Source organism: Gopherus evgoodei, chromosome 16 (assembly GCF_007399415.2).
Source record: "Gopherus evgoodei ecotype Sinaloan lineage chromosome 16, rGopEvg1_v1.p, whole genome shotgun sequence".
In the NCBI taxonomy this organism is placed as follows: Eukaryota; Metazoa; Chordata; order Testudines; family Testudinidae; genus Gopherus; species Gopherus evgoodei.
In genome coordinates this window covers 17,682,316-17,700,125 of record NC_044337.1, presented here as the reverse complement: position 1 = coordinate 17,700,125, position 17,810 = coordinate 17,682,316, and the positions used below count along the sequence as shown (strand labels likewise).

Sequence of the window (17,810 nt, the reverse complement as noted above, 5' to 3'; positions counted from 1 at the left end):
TCCCTGAATTCCAGTCATGTGGTTATACTTGTTTCCTCTCCTGCTGCTTCTGTCATTTTTTAAAAGGGAAACTCAACATTTATTTAAAAACGTTCATTAAAATGACAGTTTGCACATTTGTCCTTTTAAAATGCTAAGATTGATGTCCTGTCATTCGCATGAAGGCAGTGTTTTGCATAGCCTGGAGCTTGCAGGCAGGGCTGGCTCATATTTTAAAGTAGGGTTGGTCTCTCTCTCACTTTCTCTGTTTGGAACCTATTTGTTCGCTGAAGTGTGACATTACCAGAAATCACATTTTTACTTGACATTTCTCAGAGTCACAGTAAATGAGGGAATGGCCGGAGATAAGCGGCACAGGAATAAAGATGAAATATAGAGCCAGGTTCCCAGCAGCTACTGTCAATGGAAACGGAGCTCCTTTCAGCTTGGTTTGGTTTTTTCCTTCTCCTTGGAACTTTCGATCAGAAGAGCTGTTGATTGAAGTGCCTGGGGTTTTTTTTGTTTTGTTTTTTTTTTAAAATCCCCTCTCATAAACTGTTTCGTTAAGAGCTGGATGAATTTTTCCATGAAAAACCTTTTTAGCTGAAAAATGCAGATTCGGGTCAACAAAACAATTCATGAATCCGGGTTGGTTTGGGTGAATTGTTTAAGTTGGGGGAAGGGGGGGGGGGGAAGAAAAGGTTTTCTGAATTTAAAAAAAAAAGTTTTTTGTTTTGGAATTTTTTTCTTTAAAAAACTTCAAATTGAAACAAAATGTCTTGTTTTGAGTCAACCCTAATGATGTTTAGTATCAGAGGGGTAGCCATGTTAGTCTGGATCTGTAAAAGCAGCAAAGAATCCTGTGGCACCGTGTAGACTAACAGATGTTTTGGGGCATGAGCTTTCATGGATGAATACCCACTTCGTTGCGTCCGAAGTGGATATTCACCCACAAAAGCTCCTGCTCCAAAACGTCTGTTAACCCTAATGAGCATTTCTGACTTTTATTTTGCCAATAAATTTTAAACATTTTTGTTCCAGGTTGACCCAATTCCATTTTTTGGAGGGGTGGGGAGACCAGCACTCAAACTGTATATTCAGTTATTTGACCAGCTCTGATTTCATTTTCAGAGTATATCTGGGTGAGGATCTTAGCTGTGACTTAGACTGAAGGAGTTGGACTGTAATTTGTTTGGGGCAGGGACTGTATTTTTGTTCGATATTTGTACAGTGCCTAGCACAATTGAGTCCATGACTGGGGCTCTCTACACTGCTGTAATAACAGTGATGAGGGTGATCTGGTGTTTGCCTGAATGAAACCTTTAAACGCTCTCACTATGGGTGAGGGGTCAAAGTTATTAAGTCAAGCAAATGCCAGCAATAGTAGCAAAAAAGGATGCTTTGTCTAATAAAATTAGTTCCTAATTTTAGCTGTGTGTTTGGAGGGACTGTCCGTAACAGACTCGAAAGAGAGATGGCCTTGTGAGCTATTGGGATAATACTCTCTATTGTGCCTTTGATTTGTCAAAATATCGGGTTCTGGAAGTACTCTGCTCAGATGTGCTGGGACAGGAAGATGTCCAAGGTGCAGGAAAAGTTCCTTGTTTCACTCTGGTATAATTTTTCTGTGCTGATCTCTAGTTAGTAAGGTTTTCAGCCAGGAGAAACTTGGCCAAGGTTTGACACTCACCAAGTTCTGCTCTCAATTTGCGGAATAATTCAGGTTCTCTGTTCACCATGTAAAAGTTAACTGTTAAATGCAAAACTACGGCTCTTATGCTTCAGTTTTGTTGCCTCTTATGCTTCAGTTCCAAGCTATGTGTAGCAGGAGTTGAAGACCAGAAGATCCCTCTTGCAGGCCTCATGCTTGAATTTCCAGTAATTATCGGTTAGAGAAATGGCAGAATGACACAGGCTGCAAACATATGAATGAGGAGGTAGGGACTTCTGGGATGACATCCTGGCTCCACTGAGATCAAGGGGACCAGGGGGAGTAAGAGTCCACCCAGGAAGTCTTGCACTTTTTCTCACTCCTGTACAACAAAAACAGGTCAGAGATGAGTCTCCTCACTTGTCATCGCTAGGTTATTTCATGTAAGCTGTGATTTCCATTACTCACACCGTCCATCCCTTCCCAGTAATATTGTTTCCACTGTCCAGTGCCTCAATAAAGCAATTCTTTTTGCCATTGCAATAATGATCGCAATCCACATAGTGCACCTGTTAAGTCGTATACACCATGTATTAGACATTCTCTGGGAGATTTGCAGTGGTGGTGTAGTCTTGTTGATCCCAGGGAATGAGCGAGACACGGGGGGAGGGAATCTTTTGTTGGACCAACATCCATCCATTGGTGAAAGGAGACAAGCTTTTGACCTCCACTGAGCTCTTTTTCTGGCCTTCTGTGGGGGAAGCAGGTATTACGTGGCCTGCAGTTCGCTGTATTAATTGTTGGGCTTTGCTTTATTTCTTTACACATGATGTTCTCCCCAGGGGAGTGTGACGATAAGCATTTGCCAACCATACAGCTGATGCCTACAGCTGGATTGAAATGATGCCGCCAAGCGGCAGTTTCTGGTCTCTGTAGTTTGCTGGTATTCAGGATTGTCTGTAAACTCAGAGTGCGCTAACATTGCCTATGCCTTGATTCATAACACTTCCTGGCATCCCGATGGTTGTCCCCAGCTAAGCAGAGTAGGGCCAGTGTCACTCTATTTGAATGGCAGAACTTCATGGACTATCCATTAAGGGACAGTCTTTCCTCCAAGTTGCTACGCTGACCCAATGCCCCAGTTTGGTGTTCGAGGCCATTGAGCGAATAGAGGGTACCATATTCCAGATTATTAGGGTTGCCAACCTGCCAGGATTAGCCTGGAGTCTCCAGAAATTAAAGATTAATCTTTAATTAAAGATTAATGTCCTGTGATGAAATCTCCACGAATACATCCAACCAAAATTGGCAGCCATGCGGATGATACATAAAGTGGAGGCCCTGAACATGGTGTGGTTGTTAAAGGTTCCATGGCACTTTTCATGTTAACCTGAATGTCCTGGTAAAATTCCAACGTGGGTAGTTCTATTCTGCCTCCCAGTGCTGCTTTTCCCCATTGCACGTTCTTCCTCTTTTCTTGTTTAAAGTGAAACGTGACCAAATTTCACTCCTCAGAGATCTGACTTTGCATCATGGCGTCACATAAACACCACTCCAGAACAAAACCAGAGCAGGACTTTCAGTTACCACTGACTGCATGGGGAGCACAGGTAGAGGCCAAGGATGAATGCTTTTGGAAATCCCTTCTTCTGCAAAGCAGCCAGCAAGGTAGCACTAACGTACCAGGGACGTGCCTTCCAAATGCCTGACGATGACTTTGGAAAACTCACAAAAGGGATGATTCCCAGAGAAACCATCCCCAGATTTACAATGAACCCCATACGTGCTGGGACCAGACTTTGGGAGCAGAGTTAATGCTGTGCAGTTACCCATGCAGTGCAGAAATAATGAGTAAAGCTATGATTATATACCTCACTACTGGGTCTTGATGCTTAGATTTAACGTGTAACCAGAGGTATGTTGTTCGTGATCCTAAGGGACAGCAATAAACGTTCCGCCGTAGCGCATTAGGGCCATGCTGAGCTCAAAGGGCAGCTCTTAGCTGCAGGAGTGAGCATTCAGTAGTTTTTCTTCTGTCTGCAGCAGTAGGTCACTTGGAGTGTGTGACCGTCTAGCATCATTCACAACAACTTCTCACACAAGTCAAGCACAATAAACATCCTAGTGGGGTGGAGGTGAGGGGACGTGGCATAGCAGCCTATCAATCTCTGCTCTTGTTTTAAACTCTCGAGCTCCACGCCAAGCTTTGGTGCAAACCACAGCCTGCGCTGGGTTACTGGGAAGCCTCTCTGAGTTGGTGGTTTTCCACGTAGAACATGCCAAGGGGAACAAACATTCCTTGTGGGAGGTCTGCCCAGTTTACACAGTTATTTTTAATTGCGTGATTTGTGAAGGTGGTGGTGGTATTATCATTGACAGTAACTCTAAGAGGCCCCCATGAAAGCTTCCCTGCTGCAGAATTGGAGTAGGGTTGACAGGGAGATGGACTACGTGCCATCTCCACTATGAGTTCCTAAGTTCTCTGTACAATTCTGTGTATGAAAAACACACTTTTTTTATTATTACTATTATTCCCTATGAACGTTGGTCAGGGACAGAGTGGGATGGGACACATTAAGAACATGTTCTTTCAGCTTGATTCTGGACTTCTAGGACACTCGGGGAGGACAAAGAAGCCTTAAATTAAAAGGTGAGGCACCCCTTGCAGAGGGATGGTATTGATCTGCTGTGAGGTCTTTGCACCAGCTCTGTTCCCAGCCTTCAGCCCAGGGTGTGTGTCAGGAGCGTGGCCGGAGCAGTCTATCCTGTGGCTCCTATGATGGGTTGCCCCCCTTCAAGATGCCACCTGATGTACAGAGATATCACTGAGCCCACCTGTTCAGCCAGCCTGGGCCCCCTTTATCCTGTCTTGCTGAGCCAGACTCTTAAGCCTCCTCTACCACACGCACAGGCAGGACCACACCCAGCTGTGGGGGGAGGGATAGCTCAGTGGTTTGAGCATTGGCCTGCTAAACCCAGGGTTGTGCGTTCAATCCTTGAGGGGGCCATTTAGGGAACTGGGGTAAAAATCTGGGGATTGGTCCTGCTTTTGAGCAGGGGGTTGGACTAGATGACCTCCTGAGGTCCCTTCCAACCCTAATCTATGATTTTAATGACACAGACACTGAAATCAGCTCTGGGAAGACTCAGCTTAAGGGACTTGCCCACCTCCCTTGGAATGCGGACCCAAAGGGATATTGTCTTGCACTATATAGAAAAATCTGCGCAGCGCAAGCTCATAAAAATTCACCCTCACCCTCAATGCGAAGAGAGAGATGCAAACTTCTTGCTCCCCCCAGTTAGAAATTGCACAAACTGGGTTTAACAATAAACAAAACAAATGAATTGACTGTAAAAGGCAGATTTTAAGTGAATATAAAGGATAGCAAACAAAACAAAGCATGCATCCGACAAAGTGGGTATTCACCCACGAAAGCTCATGCTCCAATATGTCTGTTAGTCTATAAGGTGCCACAGGACTCTTTGCTGCTTTTACAGATCCAGACTAACAGGGCTACCCCTCTGATACAGAACAAAGCAAATTACTGAGCAAATAAAATAAAACATGCAGACTAAACTTAATACACTAAAGGAATTGGCTACAAATAGTAATTTCTCGCCTTAAATGTTATTTCAGGCAGATTGCAAAGATTCTTGAAAGCCAGCTGCACTGGCCTGCAGCTTGAAACTACAGGTATTATTACTCACAGGCTAAACACCCTTCCAATCTGGGCTCAACTATTCTCCCCCAAGTTCAGTTCTTGCTTCTGGGTGTTTTTCAGTGTCTCTTTGGGCAGGGAAGCAGAGATGTCACTCCCCTGCCTTGAACAGCTTTTGTGAATGGTAGGAACTTTGTCTTCCAGTGGAAAAACACTGGCATTTCAAGTTGCGGTCCAGTACCAGGTGACTCAGTCACATGTCTTTGCAGGGTTGTAGCAGCCATTACTCACAGGCTGTTTGGAGTGTCCACAGGAAGACTAAGCTCTTTCACAGTCCATTGTCTCTGCTGATTTTTTCATTGTTGTACCTGAAAGGCTAGTTGTGGGTTTTACCCAAAGTAACACATTTGAAATACAGATACGTGGTTAATATTCCTACCTTTAGATACAGAAATGATATATGCATATAAATTGGATAATCACATTCAGTAAATTACAGTCTTTCCAATGATACCTTACATGAGCCATCTTGCATAAAGTATATCTTGGTTGTGCCATATTCATATCATAATAATATTTCTATGAAGAATATGGGGTGTAATGTCACAACTCCTCTCTACCCAACCCCAAGACTGGTCTAACTTGCAGGAGACTCCACGGCCCTAGAATGCAGGGGGCATTAAGATGGCCCATGTCCCACCCGATTAACTGAAAATCTGGCTTGTATCTTTGCCTGGATGATCTGAGGGATCTGGAGCATACAGAGGGTATGTCTACATCTACAATTTTGCAGCGCTGGTTGTTACAGCTGTATTAGTACAGCTGTATAGGGCCAGCGCTGCAGAGTGGCCACACTTACAGCAACCAGCGCTGCAAGTGGTGTTAGATGTGGCCACGCTGCAGCGCTGTTGGGCAGCTTCAAGGGGGGTTCGGGGAACGCGAGAGCAAACCGCGGGGAAGCAGGTCTCCTTCCCCGGTTTGCTCCAGTGTTCCCCAAACCCCCGTGCAAGCAGGTCTCCTTCCCCGCGGTTTGCTCTCACGTTCCCCAAACCCCTGAGCAAGCAGGTCTCCTTCCCCGCGGTTTGCTCTCGCGTTCCCCGAACCCCCCTGCAAACCGCGGGGAAGGAGACCCGCTTGGGGGGGGATTCGGAGAACACCGGAGCAAACCGCGGGGAAGGAGACCTGCTTGATTACCAGAGAGGCATCCTCAGGTATGCTGGGATACCTGCTTATTCCACGGAGGTCAAGAAAAATGCTGGTAAGTGTCTACACTTGATTACCAGCGCTGGATCACCAGCGCTGGATCCTCTACACCCGAGACAAAACGGGAGTACGGCCAGCGCTGCAAACAGGGAGTTGCAGCGCTGGTGATGCCCGGCAGATGTATACACCTCCTAAGTTGCAGCGCTGTAACCCCCTCACCAGCGCTGCAACTTTGTGATGTAGACAAGCCCAGAAAGCAAAAATAAACAAGATTGCACAGAAAGGCCCTGATCCCACAATGAGCTACTGGTGCCCACATCGGGCACAGAGGCAGGCACCCGTCTGCATGGAGTTCATTGCGGAATCCTTACCTAGAGTATGAAGTTAGCCTAAAGTAAGCCCCCTAAGCTGCATTTTCTCCATGATTGATTGAGCAAGAAGTCTCTCTTATGGGGTTGACTGCATGTTGGGGCAAGCGGGAGGGAGACAATGAAAAGTAGCTTTTCCTCTTCATGTCAGCTCGAAAACAGGAAAGAATTGTAGCAGAAGCAGATGGAATGCCTCCGGCCTGGGCTTTTGTAGGTTAGATGATTGTTTTTCTGCTTGTTTGGTAAATTTAACTCCATTTAAGTATCTGTCTCTTCTTAATAATATGTTCTTTTTCCTGACCTCTTCACAAATCCGAAATGACAGTTACATTCAAGTGGCAGAACAACTGTGGGGACAAGTGCTCAAGGGTGAGGTTTGTAATGTTGAGTGAGAGTCTTGAAAAGGTCTATTGGGCTGATTGAGAAGTCTCCTCTTTGGACAGAATGTTTGCACCTTTCATGTGAGTGTGTGTGTGTGTGTGTGTGTGTCTGTCTGAGAGAGAGAGAGATGCCTTGTGCTATAGCCTCAATTGCAGGAAGCCTTAGAGAGAGGGCTGAAGTTAATGAAATAACTCCTGTTTAATGGGGTTGAATACTCATGATGACATTTAGTAAATTTTAGTAATTAAACACTTTGTTTTTAAACTTTGCCGTACCTCTAGCTGGCATTCTGTAACACGTACATTGGACCAGATTCAGCAAAGCGCTTGAAAAAGTGCTTAACTTAAATAACTTGCATAAATATGGGATTGCATTGACTCCAGCGAGTTCCTGAGTATTTTGCTGAATAGCAGCATTGCCAACTCTATGATTTTATAGTGGGTTTCATGATATTTGATGTTTTTCTTAAAGTCCAAGCTCCTGGAGTTATATTATTACATAAGAATCTCCTCTTTAATTTAAAAAAGATTTAGATCTCATGGTTGGAAAGAAAACCTTGAAGATGTGAACGCTGAAGGCTCAAAAACGTGAAAGTAAATGAAAAGAACCCACAATCTGTTGTTTTTAAAAATCGTGAATCTTGTGATTTTTTTTTTTTTAAGGCTTTGGTATGCTTTGTCCATACCAAAATAGGAATGCCTTCCTGAATTGCTTCCAGGCAGAATAACCCATAGCATTTTAAAGACTAACAGATTTATCTGGGCATAAGCTTTCATGGGTAAAACCCTCCCACACTTCTTCAGCTGCATGCAGTGAAGCTGACAGATACAGGCATAAATATACTGACACATGAAGAGACGGGAGTTACCTTACAAGTGGAGAACCAGTGTGAACAAGCCAATTCAGTCAGGGTGGATGTGGGTGTCACTTCCTCATCAGTTATTGGGAGTGGACCACGTCCACCCTGACTGAATTGGCTTGTTCACACTGGTTCTCCACTTGTAAGGTAACTCCCGTCTCTTCATGTGTCAGTATATTTATGCCTGTATCTGTCATGTTCACTGCATGCAGCTGAAGAAATGGGTTTTCCCACGGAAGTTTATGCCCAAATAAATCAGTTAGTCTTTAAGATGCCACTAGACTCCTCGTTGTTTTCGTGGATACAGACTAACATGGCTACCCCTCTGATGCCTGGAACTATAGCATTTTGATACTACATGGCAATACTGATTTTACGGAGTGATTTTTGTGCTTTCAAATGGATTTTATGGAGATCTAAACAGTTGAGAAAAAATGAGAAAACCCTGCAGACTATGTTCAAGTGGAAAATACACCACGAGACACACAGCTTTGGCACTTGGCTAGAAGAGCTGTTCGACGTGTTGTATACAACTAGAATGTTTGCTTTTTACTTTGCTACATCAAACCCTATAGGTTTTCCCTTTGTTAAAGGGACACTGGCCTGATAACAAGCTATTTAAAGATATAAGAGCATACTACTTATTTTTACTGCAGCATGCTAGACATCCGACCCATCCAGATAGATGTGCCCAGGAGAGCTTATACACTCTTACGTGTGTGTCTAGTCCCACTGAGATCAGTCAGGCCTGGTTAACATCACTCGTGTGTTTGCAAGGATTTTAATTTTAGATGTGACTCGGCAACTGAAGCTATCGCACAATAGAAGGAGAGTGGGTTGAGTAAGAATAATATCCGATCCATTGTTATGTATTTATGGCACGTGGATACCTTGATGATTCATTTAAAAGGGGTTCAGCATGCTAGAGCGGAAGTCATTCCTTGTGTAGGGGGACAGTGTGAGCATTAATGGCAACACTTTTGGGGAATCAAGCAGATGGGGAGTGTGTGCGTGCGGAGTGGGGTGGATCAGAGTTGTAAGACTGGGATAAATTCTCTGTTGGTGTACGTGGGCATAACTCCCTATGCAGTTATGCCCATGTACACTAGCAGAGAATTTGGCTCTCTTGTCAGATATGAAAGCAAGAGGGGATTCATGTAGGGCCTTGAAGGCCAAAGACAAGATGATCAGCCCTTTACCCAAGTCCTTGACACCACCCTAGGACTTATCTACACCACCAAGTTTTGTTGACAAAATTTATGTCAACACTCAAGGGTCAACAAAACAAAAATCGCCAAAGGGTGTTCACACTTGCTCCCTCTGTCGACAGATCATGTCCACATTGGGGACACCATCATTGATAGGGTGACCTATACCCACGGTGCATTGATCCCACAGTGCAGTGTTGTGGTAAGGAAGAGCTGAGCGCTGCGAATCTTGGGATTCTCTCCGAGTTCTCCCACAGCCCCTTCAGCTGCTGAGAGCAGCATCCTGAGTAGCTCTGTGAGCTCTCTGTGCTGAGGAATGGCAAAGCAGCACAGCGTCTGTCCCCCTCCGGCTGCAGGATGATTTGCTGCTCTTTGTTCCCCAAATGGAGCAGCAGACAGATACTTCCCGGAGCTTTGAAAGAGGAGGGGCGCATGCTTGCAGGGCAGCAGAGATCAAACATTGAGCAGAGCAATCAGGGCAGGTATTGGGAGATACTGGCGGAAGCCAATTCTGTCGACAAAACAATCAGCAGTGTCTACACTGGCTCTTTGTTGACAATAAAGGGAGGGGAAAAGACAGAAGTCTCTCATAGGGGTGGAAGATTTTTGTTGCCAAAACTGAGTGTTTTTTATGACAGAAGTCCCATTATGTGTGCGGTCTTGCTGTTTGTCGCCAAAAGGCAGTTTTTGGTGACAAAACTTGCCAGCGTAGACAAGCCCTTAGAGTGCTGAAATGGAAAACTCCTTTTCATAGGCCATGTGCAACCCTCCCTTTTTTGGTGTTTGTTTCCTCTCCCCACCTACCCTCCAGAGCAACTACGCCTTATCTATCCTCAGTTTCACTTTCTGCTGTGTCTACAGGAGTCCAGTGCTTTGGGGTTGGGTTTTCAACACTGTGGGAAAAGTTGAAATGAAAAAGGAAAAAATAATTAAATGCAATAAAAAATTCCTTCAATTGAAATCCTTTCTTTTTTTAACCCCTCCCCCTCCCCCAAAAGAATTCTGATCCTATTTTGTAAAATCCCACAGCCACCAACCCACCTTCTTTCTTTAATTACACCTGCATTTTCAGCTTTGTGTAGTCAGAAGATTCTTAAGTTGAACATAGGTAGTTTTCAAAAAGGTGAAATGCAAGAAAGTTCGATTTAGGGGGAGAGAAAAAACAAACAAAGCAACCAACGAATCCAAAAGGGGAAACCAAAAAAAATTGAAATCCTCTGGCAAAAAATGGGTGCTAAGAAAGACGAAAGCCATTTATAGCACCTCAGATACTACCAAATGTTGTTGAATCCAGCTGTGTCCAGAATCCAGAGGAATTTGACCATATTGAGAGGTCAAAAGATTTCATCTTGCTTTCTTAAGTGTCTCGTTGGCAGTGTCTCGGCTGATCTCTCTCTTTCCGGAGAGATCCTTGGAGTGCTGGCTACAGGCCTGCGGATACCTGTCTTGTATGCTTTATAAATGTCACCAGCCCAACCCCCTACTCTGCATCGTACTGTCACCAGCCTTCTGGCTAAGAAGGGCTGAAGAAGACTAGTTTTGACAGGGTCTGAATCATGATCCACCAGAGGAATTGGTAGTGAGCATAAGTGCTGGAACTAGGTCTGCTGTGGGTGCTGCTGCACCTCCTGGCTTGAAGTAGTAATAACCCAAATACATGATTTCTGCCTTCAGCATTCCCACTGTAAAAATTGTTCCAGCCCTAATGGTAGTGAGCATGGCCTGAGGCATTCCTGTCCCCTGCTAGCCTGGCCAGCAAGAATCCAAGAGCAGAGCCTATGTTTTACTGCATGGCAATAAAGGTGAAGTGGCCAGATTTGAAAGAAACTCCAACACAGTGGGCATCACAGTGGAAGCTGATGGATGCTAAGATCTTCAGAAAATCTGATCCTAATACTGAGTTACCAGTTCATGATGTCACCTGATAAGTCTAGTAAAGCTTTGCATTTACATGTCATCCTGCACGTGAGGGTCTCAAAGCAATTTTATAAACAGTTCCTAGCATCTCTGTGAGGTAGGTAAGAACTCTTATTCTCGTTTTACAGATGGGGAAATTGATTCCCAGGCAAGGTAGCACTTAGTGAAGATCAGATATTCTATGTTGGTGCCTGGAATAGAACCCAGGAGTCTTGACTGCCACTCCCAGGCACTAACCACTTCTTTGGAAGTTCACTAGCTAAAGAGAATTTTGTGGTGCCAGGCAGTGGAGGAAACAGAGTTGGAAAAGGGGAGACCAAGGAAAGAAAGTATTGCAGAGAAATATAAAACAGGTTTTAATTGTTTTTTTCTTTGCAGGGACTGGAAATTGATGGCTGCATCTGTGTAAAAGACAAAAACTTTTTTTTTTCTTTTTTTAAAATGAAAAATATATTCAGTTTTTCTCATTAAAGGTTAAAATTGCAATGTGTTTTGTCAATATACAAAAGTTATCAGAGCTATACCTGGTAGAAAACCAGGATGAATTTTTCACAGCATACACACAAAAAATTCATGCTGGCTTTTTTTTCTTGTTGAAATATTAATGATTCTTTCTTTTTGGCCATTTATCAGATTCTGGGTCAGGTCTATTATGAAAACAAGACAGTGAGCCAAGTTCACCCTGATATAAGTGGACACAACTGTGTTGAAATGATAGGAGTTGAGCCCACTTCGCGCTAGCAGTGAAATTTGGCTCGATCTATTTATTTCAAGGGCAAAAAGATCACAGATCATCCAATTGAAGAATGCAAGGCTAGAATTTGTCAAGAGGTACTGGTTACTGCATAAAACTGTTAGAGAGCAGATCTAGAATGATTGTGCATGAGCTCCAAGATGGGATTTCCTTGTATTACACTGTTACCTATTTGTTTCCCTTAGAATTTTTGTGTGTTTCCATTCAGCAGCAAAAACAAAAGTTGTGTTAGCATTGATAGAATGTCATGTGAAAACTATGATCACTATGTGCTGTCACATCAGTCTTTAAAGCCCTTATGTGTTGTCTTCTGGTTTGTTGGAATGTTCCAGTTTTACTTTGCCTCTTGATAGGGTTGAGATCTCAGTTTTAATAAAGTTTAGTGGGGCAGGGACCATCTTTCTGTTCTGTGTTTGTGCAGTGCCTAACACAGTGGGTCCTGATCAATGACTGGGGCTGCTAGGAACTACCACACAACTGATCATAAGGGCCTGTTTGTTGGGGAGGCCATGTACTCACATTTCAGTAGTAGTCAATGGGAGCAGCAGATGTTCAGCAAGTCTGAAAATCAATCCCCAAGTATCTTTCTCTCCATTAGTTTTAGCTATAACTTCCCTTTTCTATTGTAATCACACCAGGTTTTTTTTTTTGTTTTCTCCTTTCCAGGTGATATCAGCTGTATCCAGACTTTCCCACCACAGTATTGTTCAAACCAAAGGAATTAGGTAAGATTCTTTTAACATGATGCTTTAGATAAAATTAGCTTCCCCTCCACCCCTAGTGCTTAATCGCATCAGAATCTGCAAAGATAATAAGTTGGCAATGTGCATGTTAAAGTTGGACACCAAACAGGCTGCTTTTGTGATGCATATTAAAGTGCACTGCTGACTATAGTTTATTCATTTCCTCAGCACTACAGACTCCTCCCTGGATCGAACCAGGGATGTCTTACAAATGTACTTGGTAGTTACAGAATTTCTTCTGAGTTAGATAAGATCAGATAATTGAAGTATTCCTCAGATCATTACCGGTACTTAGGTGCACTATATGCTTAGCAGATTCCTGGAGAAGTTTCTGTGGGGGAAGAGCCAGGGGCAAGATAGCTCTTAACTTCATCCAGACTTTTCTCATCTAATGTTTGAGTCTGGTTGAGTCTCATAGAATATCCAACTGTGAATCAGGGTCTCTGGAAAAAATCAAGCCACAGACCCCCCAAGGAATTCGCACAAATATCTGTCCTCTTTGCACTCATTATCTGCTGGAGTTTTCAGGCAGCTGTGGTTGCCTTCATGATCATCAGCTATTCTGCTCACTCTGGCCACATGCTGATAAAGGGGAATGCAACCTAGGATGACTTATACAAAACCACAGGTCTCTGCTACCTTGAGCTAGGGGAATGGCCAGAGCAGCAATCTATGTGGCATTGTGCTCCTGTAATTATTAATTATTGGCAAATTTCCCAGAGGAAATGTTAATCTGGAACTTCATCGCATAGTTCAGGGATGGCCAACCTGAGTCGGATAAGGAACCAGAATTTACCAGTGTACATTGCCAAAGAGCCACAGTAATACATCAGCAGCCTCCTATCAGCTCTTACCCTGCTCCCTGTGCCTCCCACCCGCCGGCAGCCCCGTCAATCAGTGCCTCCCCCTCCCTCCCCGCACCTCCCGATCAGCTGTTTTGTGACGCGCAGGAGGCTCCAGAGGGGGAAAAACGAGGGCACAGCAGGCTCAGGGAAGAGGACAGGAAGGGGTGGAGGTGGGGCAGGGCCTGTGGCAGAGCCAGGGGTTGAGCAGTGAGCACCCCCTGGCACGTTGGAAAGTTGGCACCTGTAGCTCCAGCCCCAGGGTTGGTGCCTATGCAAGGAGCCGCATATTAACGTCTGAAGAGCCGCACATGGCTCCGGAGCTGCAGGTTGGCCATCCCTGGCGTAGCTGATGATACTACTCTCCCCTGCCCCCCAACAATTTAAAATAAAAGCTCCACAGTGCAAAAATGAGGACACTGCTCAATTTCCTGAGGATTCACATAGTGTTTAATACAGAGAAACTGCTGGTGTGACTGTTAGCTAGGACATGAACAGGTATTAATGGAGGGGAACAGTTTTGGTTTAGGGGCTATTTGGCACGGTAGTTGGGAGGGATCTTTTCCTAATTGCTTGAACAATAGGGAAGGTGTTTTATATCAACGGCGGTACAAATCCATCCTTCTCTTGTCGTCTTTATGGAATTCCTTGCAAAATGTTTTAAAATGATTGAGTTGCTTATAATGCAGTTTTATTAGCCTGAGAGACAACATCGGAGCAAAGAGTGTGTAGGTAGTTTGCATGTGTGCACAGTCATTGCAGGCAGGACTGGCTTTAGGGCGATTCACCCAATTCCCTTGAATCGGGCCCCGCACCCCTAAGAGGGCTCCGCAACGTCCCTAAGAACCCTCTGCCGCTGTGCCACCGAAGGCACTAGCAGCTAATAGAGCTTCTGCCGAAGTCCCGCCGCTGTCTTCGGTGGCAGCTCCATCGCTGCTGCGGAAGAAGGACCCGCTGCCAACATGCTGCTGAAGGCAGCTCTTTCGAATCGGGCCCCGCAGTGTCTAAAGCCGGCCCTGACTGCAGATAGAAGTGAGAGGGAGATGTTTCCTCCTCCTAAGCTTTATACAGTCCAGTATATGTCCCCTCTCCCAGTAAATCTGCAACACTCCTGCATTTTCACCCCAACTGTCCTTAGGTTTTATGGAGACTTGCACCTCTGTTCTGTACGTTCCCAAAATAACTCCCACAGAGTGTGTGTTTTTTTTAATACAAACTCTCTTGTGGCATCTGGTAGAATCCTGGGTTGTTCCATGCAGGAAAACTGGGATCTTGGGCACGCAAGCCTAGTTCCTCTTCCTGGGAATAAGCATCTTTCTGTCTTGTTGGATCTACAGCCATCCTGGGCCTGAAGCAAAGCGCCCCCACAAGAGTGGCTGTCTCCCTTTCCTACCACTCCCTTCAAAGGCTGGCTGCTGTCATTGAAATGCTAATGACGGATAAATAACTGGCCAGGAAAACCCTAGCAAATCAGGCTCCAATCTCTGAAATGTTCTGTGTATTTATACCTGCTACTGTATTTTCCACTCCATGCATCTGATGAAGTGGGTTCTAGCCCATGGAAGCCTCTGCCCAAATAAATTTTAGTCTCTAAGGTGCCTCAAGGGCTCCTCGTTGTTTTTGCTGATACAGACTAACACAGTTACCGCTCTGAAATGAAGGGAGGGAGCCAGTTGGCGATTTTGGTAGTTCACAACCTGCAGAGCTAATGTGGAGCCTGATTTCATTGGGTCAGTTGGCCTGGCTATGACTGAAAGAACAGGGAAAAGCTGTTTTCATTGTTTAGAAAGTCCAATTCGTTCTTTATGATCAGTGTGGGAAGCTTGATACTGACGTTTGACACGCTGATCCCCTTTGCTGTGATGGTCTGATTCCACTAACCTTGGGGGAGCTGGCTTCCGGCTGCCCCCTCATCCTGCACCTGACAACTCTTGTACTGGGGGGACTGTCGTAAGGGGCTGAGCTTCTGGGCTAGGTGCTGTCTCGCTCTTCGTAGGCACAGCCGGTTGGAACTGGAAACAAAATAGCGCTGAGCTTCTGCAAACATCTTAAGTGCCAAGCAATCACTGAGCACCACAGCAGGGCTCCATCAGGGATCTGACTCTGAGAGGGGCTGCTTTTGGGGCACTGACTTTCGGTGTGGGGTTGCAGCAGATTCATAATGCAGGCTTGTTTGGGGAGAGTGCTTCCCTTTTGCACATCTGCCCATGGCAGGCTAGCTGCAAAAACGGTGCTTCAGTTTGCACATACAGGCTACTGCTGTTGAGTGAGTCAAAGTCTAGAACTCCCAAGTTCACTTCCCAGCTCTGATCCTTTCTCTATGGCCTTGGACCAGTCACTTCACCCCTTTGCTATAGGCCTGGTCTACACACTGATTTTGTATCAGTCTAACTGTTGGTTAGAGGGATGATTTTTGTTGTTTTTACTGATATGGTTATACCAGTGCAACCCCAAGTGTGGAGACAGTCATAGTGGCAGTCAGCTGATTCCCTTTCCCATACTAAATAGGCATAAAGTGCCTTTATATTGATATAACTGTATCCACACTCTGGGGGTTTGTACCACTGTAACGATGCCTATATAGTTTAAAGAGATGCAAGTTTTTTGCTTGTAAGACGAGCTCTAAACAGTGAAACTGACAGATTCCACAAGGTACAATGGGCAGTGTAGTGAGTGAATGTTTGTAAAGTGCTTTGAGGATCAAAAGCCTCATCTGAGTTAGGCACTGTTTATTATTCAGAGTAGTCTTGAGTCCTGGAGAAGACTATAGTGATTATTATTTTAAGGGAAAAAAAGCATCAAAGCATTGTGGGAGCGGGGGGAGGGAAATCCAAATGTATAGACTACACTGACATTGTGAAAGATAAAAATATAGGCCCTGGCTTGGTGTGTTGCTTACACCATCTTGCAGTTCTTTCACTCTCACTCTCTTCTAATCACTTAGCCAGGTCTGAAAGGTGTAGGAAGAGCAAGCTGGCCATACTGCTAAGCCTGCTGTACATCAATAACATTCTGCAAGGCCTGAATCACACTTCTATTGAAGTCAATTGGGAGACTCTCATTAAGTTTAACGGGGGGCTGGTTGGAACCCCAAGTCCCCCTACAGTATATCAATTAAATTTTCACATTTATTTTATTACAGACTTTTAAAACTCCCATTAAACTCTCTTATCTGGAAATCTTTGGCATAGTAATTATAGAAGCAAAGTGTTGACACTTTGTTGTTGTTGCACCTTCTGACTCTGTGTTTTTCCTACATGTTAACCGCACTTTTCCCTGTTCGTCAGCTGCCCGTACAGGAATACGGAGTGCTGATCGCTTTCTTTACCCTCAAAAAAAAAAAAAAAAAAGCCCATGAAAGATCCCTCTTCTCACCATCACTTACCTTAGCAATAAGATAATGCATACCTACCTTTTGTCCATTCCTGCAATTTTTTTTTAAAGTAGGTCACTTCTTGCACTGTCATCTTAAAAAGCCTTGACTATGGAAGCCAAGCGCAGATGAACTTTATATGAAAACTAGCAGCAGCTTTTGCTCTCTGAAATGACTGCAGACATCTGCCATCTCGGAACCTGATCTCTGCTCCTTTTTGATGCAGGTCTCCACAGATGGCAGCAACCCCCTCCTTGCCTTAGGGAGGTTGTTTTTTTATGGATGTCTTAGGATCCCAGGGCCTGGGCTCTAGCCCGAATGTCTATGCTGCTATTTTATGTCCACGCAGCCCAAGCTCCGTGTGCCCAAGTCACCGACCCAGGCTAGCTGCAGGTGTTTTGTTGCAGTGTAGGTGTACTCTAAAGGTCTGACCCAAAGTCTGTTGAAATCAGTGGAGAAACTCCCATTGACTTTTGGCTTTGGATCAAGCCCTAAGGGCTTAGAAAACCAAACAAATATAGTCCACTTGTTCACATATTGTATATAATCTTCAGCACTGTTAAATGAAGGTATTTTCTCCCACAATGCGTTTTTTGGCTCTAGGCTTTGGGATCATGCAGGAAAATCCCTACTTAAAAAAAAACAACTCCTCCCCAAGCTTATTGTTTTTCTTCAATATGTTCCATGATCATGCAATCTCCCACGAAGGACAGAAAGATAAAACAAAACTTGTATATTACTCAGAATCTTTCTACCTAATAAAGACTTTCTAGCTGCGTGGACCTTGCCAGAGAGACCCTGTTTCACAGAGTTATTCAGGTGGAGCTATGCAGTGATGACAGCGTGTTTCCTCCAAAGAACAAGCTACAAATA

General features: G+C 44.5%; 1 protein-coding gene across 7 annotated transcripts in view; it reads left to right on the top strand.

The window, feature by feature from the left end:
• VAV2 (vav guanine nucleotide exchange factor 2) overlaps positions 1-17,810 on the top strand; it is a 322,792-nt gene that overhangs the window by 193,683 nt on the left and 111,299 nt on the right. For all 7 annotated transcript variants that reach the window (XM_030536040.1, XM_030536037.1, XM_030536036.1 and 4 more), the window contains exon 3: positions 12,646-12,704. In XM_030536040.1, coding sequence (XP_030391900.1) covers positions 12,646-12,704 — 59 coding nt within the window. The remainder of the gene's footprint in view (positions 1-12,645; positions 12,705-17,810) is intronic.